Here is an 18517-nt window from a genome sequence, read left to right as displayed (position 1 = left end):
TGCTGGGAAAACAGGCAAAAACCTAAACTCTCTCAGGCAAACAGGCATGTATGGTCACTCAGTATGCCTCACCTGCCTCCCCAGTGGATTTGACATGAGAGTCCATCCACACTGCACCCACATCTGTCACTCAGAGACTGAGATATCTTCTGATCTTTATGTCTGTAAATGGGCATTTTAATGAACACAGACCTATTCCTCAAATAATTAATGAGCTAGATTCAAGCCCATTTGTTCACTGATTCATTCTCTGAGACTTTGACTCCGTGGTGAGCCAGCCATTGGAAGCCCAGGGGCAGGACTAGATTGTGGGACTGCCCCAGCACACAGAGGACATTCCTCTCTAGAGCTCGCCTCACCAAGTTGTCAAGTCCCAGGCATTTGGGACAACTTTGCACTACCTGATGTTTTAACTGGTTTAGAAACTTTTCCAGCTATTAGAATGTATCCACCCTCCAAAGTCAAATGTTTATTTTGTCTGTAGTCTGCAAAAGAAAAAGCAAACCCTCAAGGATATCTGTGGTATATTTCAAGTATAATACAGCCACAGCCAAAACAACCTGCTCCTTTTGGGTAGCATGAGCCGCCGGCATTTTTGTAATACTTAAATGTCCCTTGATTCATTTACACTCAAATACTCTGAGGTCATGTGGTCAGTCCATCCAGGTCTAACTCATGCTATGATGAAAGAGTCGGAGAATGTTAAGAGCCATAAGCATCCCAAGTGGCCGCCTAGACCTAACCTTTCATTTCACAAAGGGAGGCACTAAGGATTTGAGAAGTCATGCCTCATCCCTCACCACTTCCCAGTGGAAATCCAGTACTTTGGCCAAACCAAACCGTAAAGCCACTCAGGCACACTAGCCCTCTCTCACGTCCCCAGGCTTTGACCCCTGCCTGACCCTCTACATGGAAGGCATGTGATGTCCAACTCCTCCTCCTGACATTCTCCATCTGTTGAATCATTACTTCTTCATGCAGCGTTCCCAGCAGCTGATCAATAGACTTGGAACATGTGAATGTGCGAAGTGGTTTTGCCTCACTGCTAAGGGGCAGAGGTGGGTCTCACACCCAAGTCTCTGCCACCAAATTCAGTGTGTGTTTCATGACATCATGTCGTGTAGGTGGGATGACAGCACAGAATTTGGATGCAATCTTGTTGGCCTGCCAGATTGCCAATATTGAAATCAGCTACTTGGTTTATAGGACCACAAGGAAACAAGCTGGAGCTTTATTTTCTTCTGGTATAAGTAGTACGTTCAGTGTTTTAGAGGGTGAGCTTTCGGGTAAGCCACCTGGAGCAGAGAGGACACGACTTTGTACTGTCCTCATTTTCCACCACCTGCTAGCAGCCTTTACCTTGGGAACCACCTGGCTTTTCTGCCGAGAACACTCCTGAGAGTCCCTATCACTGTTACCTTAAATGAGACTTTTGGAATTAAAGCCCAGTTCCCTTGAGCCCACTCTGACTCAGCTCCTTCCACCAGCTAGCTTACTGTCAGGGGTATGGCCCTGAGATCAGTGCCATAAAAAACAGCATGTGGCACACCGGAATCTGTAATTCCCTTCCATATTCTCTCATCTGATCTCGACAACAGCTTTGTGGGAGAAGCTGAGCAGGTGTTATAATATTTGTTTTGGTTTTCTTAGTTTTTTTTTCAAATTTTTAACGATGACTTTAGAGCTGAGAAAATAGAGAGCTAAAGAAAATAAATGGCTTGTCTCAAGTCCTAAAGCTGGTGAGAAGCAGAGACCTGAAGGTGAGGGCTTCTGACCCCCGGCAGCGCTCTCGCTCCTCCAGAAAGCCAGCCTGAGCTGTGGGACCCATTGTCCTACACTGAGTCTTTCAAGGGAAAAAAGGTTTGGAGAATTTGCTGAGCTGATAAAGATGTAAAAGCTGTGAGGGCATCCTCGAGAAGCAGCTGAGATTTGGCAAATGGATGAATTAATGGACTCTTTTTAAAGGTAGCTTCAAGAAGCCAGCGTCAGCTTACAGTCGTGTAAGCTCTCTTAACATGCCACGGAAATTCCACCAGTAATAGAGCAAAGATGCGAGCACGCGTTCGACAGATGCTGAGACAGCAGCCCGCGGCTGAGCACTAAGTGGAGGTGCTGTGTGAAGAGTTGCTTGTCACAGGCTCCCATGTGAAATAGGTGCCCGGTGATGACATTAGGGACGTCTCTGAGTACTCCGCAGCTGAGGGCCCTGCGAGAGCAGTCAGCACATGGCTGGTTCAGGTTCAAGGGCACGTGAGCCAAGGCTCGTGTGTGCCCCAAGACTTCTTCCTGCTGCCTCCCTAACACTGATGGTTTTATTGGTTCACTGCTCCACTGAGGACAGGGGAAGAAAGAGAAGGAGACTGTTACTTCTGTTAAATATCAGCGCATTACGTTTGGGTGACGCTTGAGAGTGTTGGAATTAACAAGCTAAATCTGTTGGGTCACCGTGAGATTAGAGGGTCTTCCAAAAGGATCTTCAATGTTGAATTTTTCCTCCTCTCTTCTTCCGCCATTTATTCTTTGTCTCAGTAAGTACGTCCTGAAGACCTATCATGATTTACACTATGAAAGATACTGCTAGGCCCACAGGAGAAATGCAAAATGGGATCTCTGGCCTCCAGAAGTTGAATTTTGGGGGGAAGACAGATGACCAACTCACTGGGTGTTCTCTGTAAGCAGGACATAGGTGAGTGTCCAACTCAGGAAATGCTGCCCTTGGTTATACATTGAGCGGTTACTGCGTGCTCTCACTTCTGCGCTCTGTTCTGGGGACAGAAACAAACAGGACAGCTCAGCCCTCACCCCTAGAGGAGCTCATCACCTGTTACAGTGTTTTCAAGGTGAGGCTCCCCCACCACTCACAGTGGAATTGCCTGGCCCTTGTTTAAATAGGCTGATGCCTGGGCTCAGACCTACACAATCAGGATTTTTAAAGGTGGACCTTGAATCTTAGTATATTTAATTAGCACCCCATGTGATTCTTAAATACATTAAAGTTTGAGAATTGCTAATCTTGTGGAAGAGACAGACAGGCAGACCCAGACTGGCACAAATAGGTAACTCTGTGTTAGTGGACGTCAAAGGATTGTGACTGCAGAGGACCAGGGGGCAGAAGGGAAGATGCTGTCTTTGGTCTTCCTCTGGATTGCCTTGGGGGCAGAGGGCGGCATCAGGCACCCCTCGTGCTGCTGCTTCACCACCAGTCTAACAGCGTCCACACACTCTTAATCCAGAGGAGTGAGGGGTGGCCGAGGGAAGGAAAGGGAGGCACAAGAAGGGACCTCATTTGGTCAGATCTCTGTTCAGATGGTGCCTTCCCAGAGAGGCCACCATAACCACATCTTCTAAAATTACTCTCTCGTCACTCTCCTTGCCCTGCCTGATTTTTCTTCAGGGCACCTGTTGTCTTCTGACTCTGCAATTTATTTGTGTGTCCACCTCATCTACTAGTGTAGAAGTTGTGAGAGACTTTGTCACTTTTGTCCACAGCTGTATCCTCAGTGCCTGGGAAGGTAGTGGGCACATCGTCAGAGCTCAGGAAACTTGGAAGGAAGGCTCTAGGAGGATGCACAGATCCATACAAGCCCGTCTCTCAGCTGCTCACATCATACTGCTCTGAGAAACTGCAAGGATCTCAAGGATTCCTGTGGCCTCTCCCTTTCTTGGCAGATGGGAACATGAGAAGGAGCCACTAGCAGCCCTGACCATGTTCTCCAGCTCCCCTTCAGACCCAGGAGTCTGCGTAGTACCTCCCCCCACCCAATGCCCGCAGAGACTCTCCTCCTGATGTCTCCGTCCTGGGGAGCCTCAGAGCCCATTAGTTTGATGTGAAGCTTCCCGGAACATTCAGAAGCTATTTAAGGAATGGAACAGGGAACTTTGGGGAGGCGAATGTGGTCTGATTGAGGAGGGCCCACGACAGCTTCGGGGAGGGAAGGTCAGGTCTCCGGGGCCCGCTGGAATCCTTTGAAGCCCTTGCCGCTGGCAAGGACAAGCGTGCGGCGGGAAGTCTTGCGCGGCAGTCCAGTTTTTCTGAAAGCATTTTCACAAAATGTTCTGAATCACAGGTTAATGTATAAGACAAGAGTTGTAAGTGGAAAGTTGGCAAAGCCCGTTGGAGATTGGCTAAAGGGCAGGAAAGAAAGGGCAGCAGTAAAAACCTAAAAGGATGTTAATTGGGGAGTGCCTCGGGGAATAGGGTTGAGACCAGCTTTTTATTATTTACATAAAAAGTAGTTGGAGAAGGGTTTTGAAAGGGATTTTCATGTTGGCTAATGAAACTGCATTAGAGCGCTGTGTGGAAATGTGAATAGTGGAATAAGGGAAGGATTCAATTTATTGACAGAATTGGAGAGGAACATTTCCTAACCTGTTTCTCTTTATCAACCCACACCCATTCTGTTGGCCAGATTTCCATTTGAGTAGTGGCAGGACAATTTCAGCTTAAACGACTCATATCTCCACATTTTGGGGGCCAACAGAAAGCACTTGGAGAGATTTTTGGCACCCTACACACAGGCCAGTCCTGAAATTAAATGGATGTTATCTTCAGAGCTAGAACGTTCTCTTTTGGAAAGAGCTGGAAGGCAGATGGAATCTCCTTTTTAGCTGCAAGAATAAGACTGGGCCACCTGACATCCACATCTTCTTTTACTGAACATTTTCCGTCCTGTGGAGCTCAAATTATCACAGAAACTTATTGTAGATGTACCCCAAGAAGAAGCTCGCAGTCTCTCGGAAGCAAAGTTATCGCACACTGGAAGTGACAACACAGTGAGCCAGGACTTAAAGTTGGGAGCCCAGGAGTGACATCTGCTCTTTTATCTAAAGCCTTGCTAGGGGGATAGTCCATATAGGCATCTTGAGGCCACTGAGCCCTTGATTTCCTTGATACAAACCAGGAGGAATCCTCTATGGCCGTGGTGCTCAAAGTGTGGTCCATGGACCTGCAGCATCAGCATCACATGGGAGCAAGTTAGAGATGCTGAATCAGAACCTGCATTTTGGTGGGATCCCCAGCTGATGCCTGTGTGCACTAACATTTGAGAAGCACTGCTGTAAGACACCCGGGAACCACAGAAAATAAAGCAAAGAGGATTTGGTTGCTTCTGTAGAGTAAAAACTGAACCACATGAGTTCAGTGGTCTAAGAGAATTCTGGCATTTGGGACTTTCCAGTCTGCTGTAAACTTAAGATTCTCACTAGTTTTCTTTAATTTGGCCACATCAGGCACAGTGCCTTCCCTAGAATGTAAACTTGTCCTGAAGTGAACATGCCTTTTGAGAAAATGTTAAAGCCAGTCCATTATACCCCTAGTGCTCCTCCTGAGTGTGGTCCGTGCCGTCGGCCATTAGCTACTTGTTACCATCTGGTTCACGGGCCACACAGGCCTGGCACCTGGAGGCTGCTTTTCATTTGAGTTCGTTTTCCAGAGGCTCTGGAGGTAGGTGTGGGGCATTTTGTTGTTTTCTGCTGCTGGGTGTAGGCTGTCAGTCCATAGGACCCGCCCTGTGTCGGGGCATCACTGGCTGGGGCAAACCTTTCTGAAACGTAAAAGGCTTGGCTTCAAAGATGCAGATCTGAACAGTCTGTAGGCCTCTTAGAATGGTACTTTCTCCAGATCTGCGATGACATAACGATGACTGTGTGTGATGGGGCACACAGCTGCTCACATGGCACCCCCTCCTCCCACCCCCTTTCCTCTTGACCTACATCTTTCACTCAGACCTGCTCTTCGAAAATAGGATGGAGCAATGAGGGGGCTGAAGGAGCTGGAAGACTACGACACTGACCTGCCTTTGTCCTCAGCTCAGGAGGTGGTGGAGGCAGGGGCTAGTGCTGCCAACTTAGCAGAGAACAGCGATGAAATCCCCACTCTTCCTCCCTCTGCCCCTCTAGAGGCAGGGGACACAGAATGGTGGCCTAACCCAAAGAAGGCTTGATTTTTATTCTTATTAGCTTTGCCAAGGTTGCTGTGTTCTTTTCAAAGAGTTTAGGTGATGTTGAAATATCCAGGTCATTCCAGGTGCTAGAGATGAGGAAAGACTTTGAGTTTGCCAAGACACACTTTGGAGAGTCAGACCTAGCATGTGTCCTCTGTAATTTAGGCTAGATCGAGCATACTTTAGGCTCCTCAAACCTGAGCATAGTGTCAGAGCCCCTCCTTATCTGAGATGGGTCTAGCCCCTTGGGCCTCAAACAGGTAAGCCAAAAGGTGACTCAAGTGAGCCTGTTGAATAAAGTGTCCCCCAGTCCTAGACAAATACACGCATAGCAGCTGTGGGGGATCTTAGACGGGCCTCGTCTCCTCCCAGAGCGAGAGCTCAGAAACAGGGAAATCTGCTCTCCATCTTCATGCTCAGAGCACCTGGCACAGAGCAGGCCCTTAATAAATGTCTGTGGGATGGATGGGCAAAGAAAGCAAGGATCCAGCCTCTGGCTGCTCTTCGGGCTAGCACAGTGTCCAGTGTAAGTCCTTGTTCCTGCTATATCTCAGGCATCACATTTTCACTTAATTTCTTCCTTGTCAACTACTAAGCCCACCTTTTGGGCCCCATATGTCTGTACAGCAAGTCTCCAAAGGAGGCCACCCCTAAACACAAAGCTTGCTGCACAGTCAAGTACCTTAAGATGCACGCCTAAAACACCAGGCTGGGCAGGAGAAGGGAAGGGAGATGTGAAGCCAGTCTGTTGGAAGGAGTAGCATGCTCCCAGCTTCTTAAGCAGGAGTATCCCTGTTCTTTTCAGGTAAGAATCTACGATCTCTCCAAATATGAGCATGGAGCAGACGATGTGCTGATCCTGGCCACGGACGGACTCTGGGATGTCTTATCAAATGAAGAAGTGGCAGAAGCAATCACTCAGTTTCTTCCTAACTGTGATCCAGATGACCCTCACAGGTTTGTGCATTTCTGTGATTGTAGGCTTGCTCCTCAAGCAGTTTTTCATGATGTGACTGAAATAAATAATAATCGTGCCGTTTTCATCATCTATGATTTCTGGTCAAGCTGAGATGGATGGTTTAGGAGCCAAACTGCAGAAGGGACTACACTTCTTATTAGAGGTACTTTCACAGTCTAATAGAAACCCCCCGAAATGGAACCGAGATGCAAGGGGTAAAGAACTTGATTTGTGAGGTATTTCAGCAGCATACCTTTCTCACTGTTTCCTTCACATCTTCCAACGTGGGAATAATCCAATTTATAGAGCAAATGCTCCCAGCATTGACTTTCATCCATTGGGAAATTTTCCTTTGAGAAACATTGGGAAAGGAGAGAGATTACAGTGGGTATTCCCTTATAGCATAACGGCATGTAAATATCCCAAACAACCCTGGGTCACTCTCAGAAATAAACAGAAATCCCCCTGGAGAAAGGCGGCTTTCACTTAGAACATAGGAGACAAGTTGCCGTGAGTAAAAGCCAGCACAAACAACAGACAGCAGAGTCGGACCTCTAAATACTTTGTTCTTGAATTTATCAGTCAAAGATATAAATAAATATTTTAACATGTTTCAGAAATGTTTTAAAAAGTACTGAAGATATGAACAAGGACAAGAGACTATAAAAATGGCTGCATGGGTTTTGAAAATAAGGAAATGGAATCTCTGGAGATGAAAAGTATAAAAATATGAATTAAAAATTCAGTGGATTAAACAGATTAGAGACAGTTGAAGAGAACACTGGTGAACTGGAAAATTGATCTGAATAGTCCAGACTATAGCTCAGAGAGACAAAGAGAGATTAAGAAACTAAGAGGATGACCTAAGATGCTCTAAATAAAATTTCAAAAGGAAATACTATAGAAGATGAGGAGAAGAAAAAGTTCCAGACTTGCTGAATGATGCTAAGTCTAAGATCCTGAAAGCCCAAAAAATCTCAAGCAGAAGAAATAAAAAGAAAATTACAAGTAGGTATTTAATAATGAAACAGAAGAACTTTAAACAAACAAAAATATATTAAAAGCAGCCAGAAAGAAGAAAAACACCGATAAGTAAGAATAGCATTTAGAATGACAGCTGACTTTTCAAGAGCACATTAGAAGCCAAAGACAGTGGAATGCTATCTTCAGTTGGCTAAGAAAAGAATAACTGTCAACTTTTAGATTTTTTTTTTTTTTTGAGGAAGATTGGCCCTGGGCTAACATCTGTTGGCAATCTTCCTCTTTTTGCTTGAGGAATATTGTTGTTGAGCTAACATCTGTGCCAGTCTTCTTCTGTTTTATGTGGGACACCTCCATGGTGTGGCTTAATGAGCAGTGCTACGTCTGTGACTGGGATCCGAATTGCAAACCCCAGGCCCCCAAAGCAGAATGTGCGAACTTAACCACTACACCACTGAGCTGGCCCCTAGAATTTTTATATGTAGTAAAAATATCAATAAAGAAGATGAAGTAAAAACATTTTCAGGCAGAATAAAAACTGAGGAATTTTACTGCCAACCAACTTCCTCTGAAGAAAATTCTAAAGGATGTACTCAGATAAGAAAAGGAAATGATCTCAGATGGAAGATCTGAGAAGTAAGATGGATGATGGGTTATTAAGCTAAGATATTAGTAAATATGTAGGTATACTTAAACATACATTGACTATGTAAAACAGTAATAAGGATGTCTAATGTGTGGTATTAAAAACAATAGAATTAAAATGCTGAATAAAAGCAGCATAATAAATTAGCAAGGGGAGATAGTATCAGCTGAAGTATGCTATGGTTCCACTTGAAAACAGGTTGAAAGTGTTTAACTTTAGACTTTAAGTAGATGTGTTTAAATAGCTAAGAAAACTAAAAAAATAGAAAGTATAACTTTGAAACTTTCCCTCAAGAAAATCCATATGGTATTAAAAACCAAACTTCTAAACAACTTCTTAATAAAAAAATATATAATAAAAGCTAGAAATTACTTTGGCCTGAACAATAATACTATACATCACAACTTTAGGGGCTGGCCTGGTGGCATAGTGGTTAAGTTTGTGTGCTCTGCTTCAGTGGCCTGGGGTTTGCCGGTTTGGAGCTCAGGTGCAGACCTGCACACTGCTCATCAGGCCATGCTGTGGTGGCATCCCACATAAAATAGAGGAAGATCGGCACAGATGTTAGCTCTTTGACAATCTTCCTCAAGCAAGAAGGGCCAGTCTTCCTTACCAAAAAAAAAAAGTTAAAAGCTTGAATTTTGAGCCTTTTTTCCCTAATTTAACGAGCCATGCATCGATGAGGACTCCACTCACTCCTGACCTGCCAGAAGTGACTGCATCCCCTCCATGTCATAAGGTGACTTTCTCTGAAGCCCTCCCCTGTATCACAAGGAACTCCTACCCACACGCTCCGGACTTCTGACCACAGAAAAAGAAAGAGAGACCCTCAGCCATAGAGAGAGAGATTTCTCCAAGTAAGAGCTCGAGGGCTGGCCTGTGTTACTGGGCTAGCTCTGCCTCTATTATCCACATAAACATGTAGTAAAGAATTCTTGTAACTGCAAGGTTCTAAGAAGCCAAAGGAGTGGAGCTGTCTTCTTGTGGACTGTGTGTTCTTTTCCCGTGTGCAGGCTATTAAACAGCTGTGCTAATTTAAAATTAAAGTTCAACAACAGCATCTAATTTAAGAGGTGAGAGCAGCAGAATAAATCCAGGAGAAGTAATGGAAGGAAAAGTTAAATAGAATGGAATAGACAACAAATATACGATAAAAATAAATGACAAAATTTGGTTCTTTAAAGCAACTAACATCAGGGAAATACAATCAAAACCACAATGAGATACCACCTCACACCAATGAGGATGGCTAATGATACACACACACAACCACACACACAGAGAAAATAAGTGTTGGTGAGGATAGGGGGAAATTAGAACCCTTGTGCATTGCTGTTGAGAATGTAAAATGATACAGCTGTGGGAAATAGTATGGCGGTTCCCCAAAAAAAATTAAACATAGAATTACCATATGATCCAGCAATTCCATTTCTGGGCATACACCCAGAAGAGGTGAAGGCAGGGACTCAAACAGATATTTGTACACCCATGTACACAGCAGCATTGTTCACAATAGCAAAAAGGTGGAAGCAACCCAAGCGCCCATCAATAAATGAATGAATAAACAAAATATAGTAAATACATACAACGAACTATTAATGAGACTTAAAAAGGAACGAAATTCTCACACGTGCTACAAAATGGATGGTCCTTGAAGACATTATGCTAAGTGAAATATGCCAGTCGCGGAAGGACAAATATTGTCTGATTCCGTTTATATGAGCGACCTAGAGTAGTCAGTCAGAGACAGAAGGTGAAATGATGGTGGCCACGGGCTTGTGGTGGGAGGATGGGGAGTTAGCGTTTAATGGGTACAGCATTTCAGTTTGGGAACATGGAAAGTTCTGGAGATGAATGGTGGTGATGGTTGCACAACAATGTGAATGTACTTAATGCCACAGAACTATATTAATTGTAAATGCTGAATTTTATGTTATGTATATTTTACCACAAAAATAATTTTGCAAAAAAAAAAGTAAATAAAACTAGCAAAGTAGATAAATTACCCATAAGACTAATCAAGAAAAAGGGAGAGGACAAATAAACAGTATTAAGAATAAAAAACAGTAATAATTCTGATGTAGCAGGAATTAAATATAAAAGGATATATGAATATATATATATTCTCTAATAGGAATATTGTAAAGATATTTATTCTCCCTAATTGATTTATAAAGTCAGTCCACTTATAACCAAAACACTAGTAGAGTTTTCATGGAATTTTATAAGCTGATTTTTTTTTTTTTTTTGAGGAAGATCAGCCCTGAGCTAACTACTGCCAATCCTCCTCTGTTTGCTGAGGAAGACTGGCCCTGAGCTAACATCCACGCCCATCTTCCTCCACTTTACACTTGGGACGCCTACCACAGATTGGCTTTTGCCAAACAGTGCCATGTCCGCACCCAGGATCCAAACCAGAGAACCCCGGGCTACCGAGAAGCGGAACGCACCAACTTAACCGCTGTGCCACCGGGCCAGCCCCTATAAATTGATTTTAAGATGTATATGGAAGAACAAAATGCCAAGACTGTGACATTTCTGTATGGGTTTTAACCCTTCTTGATATTAAGACAAAATCAGAATAACTAAGACAGTGTAGAAAATAAAAGTTGGATCATTCCCTTACACCACACACTAAAATCAAGTCCAGGCCAATTAAGACTTAGATGTGAAAGTCAAAATAAATACAACTTTTACAAAATGGCACAGGAGGCTATCTTTATGATCTGAAGCTAGGAAAGGATTTCTTAAACAGAACACAACACGAACAAGATTGATAAGCTTGACTACATTAAAATGACCAACTTTGGTTCTTCAAAAGAGAATATGTGCAGTGTGAAAGCAGTCATAGGCCATACAAAACCGAGTGTGGCTGTGTTCTAATACAACTTCATTTATAAAAACAGGCAGTAGGTTGCAGTTTGCCAACCCATGATCTAAATTTTTACCATTGTGGCTATATTATATGCAATGGACAAATGAAAAAGTTTTAAGGGAAAAAGACAACATAAAGGGTAAAATGACAAACTATGAACTGGAAGAAGATCTTTGCAACTTGTATAACTGAAGAGAGATTGATATCCATAAAATATAATGAGCTCTCAAAGATTAATTTAAGAAAACACAAGGGGTCAGCCCCCTGGCCGAGTGGTTAAAGTTCCAGACGCTCTGCTTTGGCAGCCCAAGTTCACGGGTTCGGATCCCAGGCATGGACCTACTCCACTCGTCAGCCATGCTGTGGAGGCGTCCCACATACAAAGTGGAAGAGGATTGGCACAGATGTTAGCTCAGGGCTAATCCTCCTCAGCAGAAAAAAAAACTACAACCCATTAGAAAAATGAATGAGAACCAAATAGTCATCACACAGAAGAAAATCAATGACCAATAAATATATGAAAAAAACACCCAACCTCAGTAGTCAGAGAGTACAAATTTAAACCATGTGGAACAATTGCAAGTGGATTTGTGAATTTGTAGAAAGACTAAAGACAGCTTGGCATACCTGGTAACGTTGAGCATATGCATATCCCATAGCTCAGAAGTTCCACTCCTGGATCTGCACCCCAGAGGAGTGGTTCTGAAAGTGTGGTCTTCTGGCCTCGTGGCATCAACATCATCTTAGAACTTTTTAGAAATGCAGATTCTCAGGCCACACCCCAAAGCGATCAGATAAGACTGCAATGGTAGAACCCAGCAATCTGTTTTAACAAATCATCCAGGTGATTCTGATGCTGCTAAAATTTGAGTCATGCAAAAAAAAAAAATTCCACAGAATTGTTTTTATTACAAAAACTGGAAGCAGCGTACACGTCCAATCATAGGATGAATAAACAAAGAATAGAATACAGCTCAAAAGAAGGGAATGAGCCAAAGTTGTGCTCATTAATAGGGGAGAATCTCAAAAACGTGATGTTGAATTTAATAAGGAAGTCGTAGAAGAATATGCATATTATGATTCTAGTTGCATGAAATAGAAAACTGACAATATATTATTTAGGGATATAGATATTAAAACTAGAACAAAAAGCAAGGGCTGGACTGGTGGCATAGTGGTAAGTTTGCGCACACTGCTTCCATGGCTCAGGGTTGCCGGGTGCACACCTGCACACCACTCATCAAGCTGTGCTGTGACAGCATCCCACATACAACATAGAGGAAGACTGGCACAGATGTTAGCTCAGCAACAATCTTCCTCACCAAAAATGAAACAAAACGAAAAACAAATACCTAGAACAAAAAACAAGATAACCCTAAATTAGGGATAATGGTTACCTTGGGAGGACAGATGGCAGAGGGCTATGTGCTTGAGGAGGACCACAGGGAGCTTCTAAGGTACTTACTGGTATGTTCTTTTCCTTTAGCTGGATAAGCATGTTATTTTTAAACTGAATATACATTATATGCAATCATTTGTAAATTACGAGAGCTAGTGTAGTCTGGTGGTCAGTAGCGTGGAATCTAGGCAGGCTGCGGGAGCTCGAATCCTGGTTCTGCCCCTTCTCTAGATTTGTGACCTTGGGGAAAATTTCTTAACCCCTCAGTGCCTCAGATTCCTCATCTGTAAAATGGAGTCCAATAGCACTAACCTCATACATATAGAAAGAGTGAAGTAAGCACTACAGGGTGTTTGTTGTTGTTATTGTATGTTTGTTGCATTTTTTTCTATGTTTTCTATATTTTACAACAAAAAAATTTCCTCAGGAATAAGGAAAGCTAAACTCACTCTTCCTCAAATTGTTTGGTATAATTTTGCTCAGGTGCAAAGGAACTGACAGTAGTGTCATTAAAGATTCTTTTATTTGAATTTGAATGTATTTTTCTTCTCTTTAGTTTTAATCTGTGTTTTATATCCTCCTTGTTAGCAACATTCTCGTGTTGATTTTCTCTACTGCGATCATTTTTATACAGCTTTGCAAAGCCAGCTGACCGGTCTGAGTGAAAAGGCACCCCACACTTTTTTTTAATCTCTCCAAGCTGGCCTGGTCTTGCTCACCAGCGCATCCCTTTCCACGGCGACAAACCTGCCCTCCAGGGATTGGTAACCTCTGGTTAGTGCTGTCACTGGGCAGGTGCTGCAGGCCAGGTCAGAGCGGGCTCCTGGGCTCCTGAGAACTGCAACCTACAGACACAGGGCTTACAGCCATGTCCATGCAACAGACAGGGCAGGAAAGAAGGGTTTCAGTTTGCCTTTTGGGGAAGGGGGCAACCCAAAGCCTGTGAAAGAATCCTGCATCAGATGAGTGAGTGAAAGGAAAGAGAGAATATCAGGCTGGAGATCAGAAAAATTCTGGTTGGTCTTTGAGATCTTAAGGCAGTCAGAACTTAGAGGCGAAGATTTTCTTCTTTGCCAAATAAGTCCCATTCAGATTCATTCGTTTGGGGAAAATTAAGGACCTGTTTTGTGAGCCAAGGCCTGCTAGACACTGGGGGAAAATCTGTGAAGAAGATGGACCTGGTCCCTACGCTCTTGGAGTTCAAAGTCTAGAAGTGGTGACAGAGGAAGCATTAGGACTTTACACTGTGAGTGAGTGAAGAGAGGAGCCCAAGCTAGAGCCAGGGATGCTGAGAAAGCGTCCCACAGGAAGGGGCGTCCACACTAAACCTGAAGAATAAGTGAGCATGAGCCAGGAGTGTAGGGGCGAGGGGACTTGGGGAAGAACATGGCGCATCCAAGGAACTCAGTGGTCAGTATGGCTGACTGGGCTTAGTGTGGGGTCGTGTCGACAGAGGTGGTATGAGAGGCAAATGAGTAAGATCATGTTGGACCTTACGCTCTCAAAGATGAATGAATGTGAAATTAGTTGTAGGAAAGGAAGCCTATGACAATGACATGGAATTTGTGTGATTCGTTCATTCTGATCCATAATCAGAAAACGTTCTGTACAATCTAATGGTGAAAACGTGAGATGTGGATTGTTTCTCCAACCCTTTGTGCTCCTAGTAATTTAAGCCATATTGGGAAAGCAGAGAAACTTAATTTCAAACTCATGACTGAGGAATTATGTAAAATGATGATACATGTGACGTATTTGGCCATACCTGTAATTTGGAAGGAGGGCACACACTCATGCCCCAGCTTAGTGTGTCTCCTTAGGGGGCCCATGGACAGAGAGCTCAGTCCTAAAAGCCGAGTCAGGGGGTTGCCTGCTGATGCCCTCCCACTGGGAGCTGTTCTGATCTTGTCATGCAAAACGGAAATATGAGTAGAAGTCATCCTCATAAATTTTAGCCTAAGACATAATTTCTGTGATGAATAAAGACCACGATCGTTTCAGAGGCTCTATGAGCCCTTCCTTGGCCAGAAGGATTCACTGTTCCCCAAGTGTAGCCGAGGACCACAGGTTTGCCAGCTTAATCATGGGGACAGGGAGAGGGGAGGGTTCCTGGGTCTCAGCCTATTGTTGGACAGACAATGGGAAAAGAAAACTGTACCCCAGGTGGGCAGCTTGGGAGAAGGCAGGTAAGTGAGCAGAACAAGATGCTTCTTCATTTGAGGTTTTGCAGGGGCCCATTTTACTCTGAGTTTTGCCAGGTCTGCCCAGCTTTGTCTGGAAAGTTAGCAGAACAGAAAGAGGCAGTATCCTGGCCCTGTGACAGGCGGGACTTCTGGGTTTTGCCATTGGATGGCTTGACTTTTATTTATGTTACAGGTGGGTTTTTTCATTTTCTTTTCCTCTTACTGACAGCCATTCTCAACAAATTAGTGGCGTTGTCATCCTCTGATGACATCCTTCCCAGTGAGAAATTTCAAATAGCATCTCCCCCCGCCGGAGTGGGCTGCAAGGGCAGAGATGTTAGCACAAAGATATGTTTGCCAAGTTCTGACCCTCACCATTCTCCTGGGCAGAGATGGGGTAAAAGTCAGTGCATCTGACTAAGTCCCTTTGCTGTTTTGAACTGTCTTGACAAAGGAACCAGAAAATTAAAAGTCTTTGCGGACAAGCCAGAATGTGAGTGCAGTGGGATTTTTTCCTTCTTCCTTTCCTTTTTCTTGGAGTGTGCCCTGAAGTGTAGCAGAGCTGGCGGCTCTGTGAATCTCTGTGGGGTCGTGGCATGAACTGTCCGTAGACAGCATGCCAGCTAACGTTCTGGAGGGGGTGGTTGGCAAGCACGGAGGTTTGACTGCATAATCTGCAGCTCTTCCTAATTCCAGCAAGATTCTCTCTTGAGGCCTAGACATCCTGCACGATTTGGAGAGGGTGCTCAGAGACAGGCCTGGAAGGGGTTTTCTGAGGAACGACATCTGGGACTGGAGGTTTGGGGGTGGGTCTCCTGGAGAGAATATTCAAAGTGGAGGCAAGTGTGTAAACACTCAAAGAAAATGCTTAATATTTTGTCAGAAAGGAATAAACTGTTAATATTACTAAATGGGAAGGGCGTGGGCAAAGCTGAGAGGAGCTGGGACCAAAGAACAGTTAAGGAGACGTACAAATGTGGCATGGGCTCCATCCCACGTGCCCGGGCAGAGCTCTGCGAGGCTCTGGGCAGTCCTTCACTTCCCAAAACCTGTCTGTAGAAACCTCATCTTTGTAACGTGCACCTAATGACCCTCCGTCCCCCTGCCATGACACTCGAGGAGCTGATTATGGGGTACGGAATCGGTAGGTACCAATGCACTGTAAACGCCATCGAGCATTTCCTTAAGGAGAGAAGGCTTCTTGATGGTCACGCTTCAGATGTCACTCTTGACATCCGTGCTTTCCCGGCTCTGATGACTGTGTGCCCGGATCACGAAGAGATTAATCAGCGGACAGTTAATAGCAGAACACCCACCAACGCTGACGGCAGGCCCCTAATGCACGTATTAAATGCTAGTTTGTGTTACCTTGATAACATGAAATTTATCTTGGTGAAGGACAAGGGTTCTTCTTATGAACTCCTTGTGTGAGTTCGCTGAACTCATTTCTACCAGCGGCGTAAGGTTTTGAAAAAGTGCTTCAAATGCAAAACGGAAGGGTTCCCCCACCCCACCCCACCCCCATATCAATTACAGGTTTTAAGACAAATTCTTGTTTGATCTGTTTGAAGATGAGATAAAAATCTGCATTTTGGTTTCTTTTGCACAGTTTAGCATATTCGGATCCCTGGGAGTTTGGAAGTGTAGGGAGGAAGACATTTCCTCTTCCCAAATGGGGGTTCGTCTGGCCGGAGAACGAATTAAATTCACATGAGACAGAATAGCAAGAGAAAATTAAACAGCTTTATGAGGAACCATGGCCCCGGGCCTTTCTTCCCGAAGGAAGAAAGGGCACTGAAGAAGTGGGGTGCACAGAGTGGTTACATACCTCCAAACAGGGTGTTTCACATGTGATTGAAATGTCCCTTTTACAATAGTCATGAGGCTGCTCTGTCAGCACAGCTCTTGATGGAAACGGCAGATAGGTCTGCTGTCTCAGTGAACACCGCGGGGTGGCAGGTGTGTTGCCTCGGGCTGGGGGGGGTCACATAGGAGTGCTGTAATCCATTCCCAGCCTAAAGAAAGATGCTTAATCTTTAAGGAGATGCCAACGTTGGGAGGGGGAGGGAAGTCAGTTACAGGAGGTTACCAGACAAGCACAATAAAATGCAGATTTAAGTCCTTGCCTTTGGTATTAAGAGTTTCTAGAGAGGTCATCTCCTTTCTTCTTCCTGGTACAGAGAGGGAGGCACCTTTTACAGATAGAGATTTCCCTTACAAATGTAAACATGTCCTAACAAAGGGCAAGTTCCATTCCTCAGAGCCTCCTTCCCTGTCCCAGTTTATCAAAAGCAGTCAGCCTCAAATAATCCTGATGCCAAAGCGACATATCTTGGGGTGGCCAATTTCAGGTCCCTGCAGAAGTCAGCCTGCGATCCTGCCCATGCACTCTGACCAGCGTGCAGCCGGGCCCATCTGTACCTCCTCAGTGCTGTTGATGGGGCCCTTGGAGCCAAGCCGTGTGGTCAGTTGAAGGGAGGAACATCAGGGCAGTCTAAAGGGCTTGCGAGCGAGGACAGAGAAGGAAATGGTTCTTATGCCCCCTCAGGTTGAAGTGTTGTTGTTTGGGATTCGAACTAAAATAAACACTCACCACCCAAGAAACCAGAAGCTGACGCCAGGGGCAAAGAGGTGGACGAGGCCTGGCCGGGGTTCCCACCCTCTCCGGTGGGGGTGGGGAGCTCTCCCCAGTCCGTGACCTTGTACCTGCTGGGACACAACCCCCCAGTGGACACAGTGACAGTGTTGCAGACAGCAGCTGTCATTATTCCAGTGTCTCAGGGTGTCCGCCTGAGTGGAGTGGCCGCACCCTGGGCAGAGGACAGAAGCTGGCGTGAGCAGCTTCAGTGGCCTCACAGCTGGACAAGGGGCACGCATGGCTCAGCTCCCAGCAGTGAGCCTAAGACAGGCCTCCTCCAGGAAAGTTGCCCTTCCGAGCACAACAGAGAGCCCCCTCCTAGCCACCCCCCACCTACCCAGTCACCAGAGATCCCTGCCAATGTGCCAAAGCTTGGCAGAGCTTTGCTAGCTCTTAAATCCGAGGCCTGCTCAGAATGCAGACAGGATCCCTCCTCTGGTTCCCATCACACTGTGTTGCTGCGGGCCTTCAGCAGAGGGAGGCTGCCTTTTATATGCAAATATTTGGAACCCATTCACTCCCCAGTTCCTGCCACCTACCCTCCCTCTTGTAAGACCCTGTCTGTACCATCCAAATGGCAAATAGAAGTTCCCACCCCACTGGAACCATTAGAGCCTCTAAGGCATGGTTACAGCCTGAGGCCTGAAAGGGACTTATTTTTGACACTCCAGTGCTGATTCAGATGTAGTCTCATGGGAAACAGATGCTACAAGAGGTAGATGACTTGAGGCAAAACTCCTGGGGAGGAGAAAATGAGGAAAATGATAGCTAAGGTTTACTGACCCCTGAATACCTTACGGAAGGAAAGCTCTCCTTTATTCCAGGCAGGAGCCGTTGAGGTCTGCCCTATCATCATTCCAGACGGTCCAGGAAGAAAAGGCCAGCTCCGAGAGGC

The 18517-nt window shown here is 45.0% G+C and overlaps 1 protein-coding gene across 2 annotated transcripts in view; it reads left to right on the top strand.

Annotated features, from left to right (window-relative positions):
• Positions 1 to 18517, top strand: part of PPM1H (protein phosphatase, Mg2+/Mn2+ dependent 1H) — a 230819-nt gene that overhangs the window by 202678 nt on the left and 9624 nt on the right. The window contains exon 9 of one of the 2 annotated variants that reach the window (XM_014860942.3): positions 6748 to 6899. The exons of the other annotated variant lie outside the window; for it this stretch is intronic. Within the exon in view, the coding sequence (XP_014716428.2) occupies positions 6748 to 6899 (152 nt within the window). The remainder of the gene's footprint in view (positions 1 to 6747; positions 6900 to 18517) is intronic. 2 annotated transcript variants of the gene reach the window in all.

The sequence above is a fragment of the Equus asinus genome, chromosome 22, assembly GCF_041296235.1.
Source record: "Equus asinus isolate D_3611 breed Donkey chromosome 22, EquAss-T2T_v2, whole genome shotgun sequence".
Lineage (NCBI taxonomy): Eukaryota > Metazoa > Chordata > Mammalia > Perissodactyla > Equidae > Equus > Equus asinus.
The sequence above is the reverse complement of the archived record's forward strand: the minus strand, read 5'-3'. Positions and strand labels throughout refer to the sequence as shown.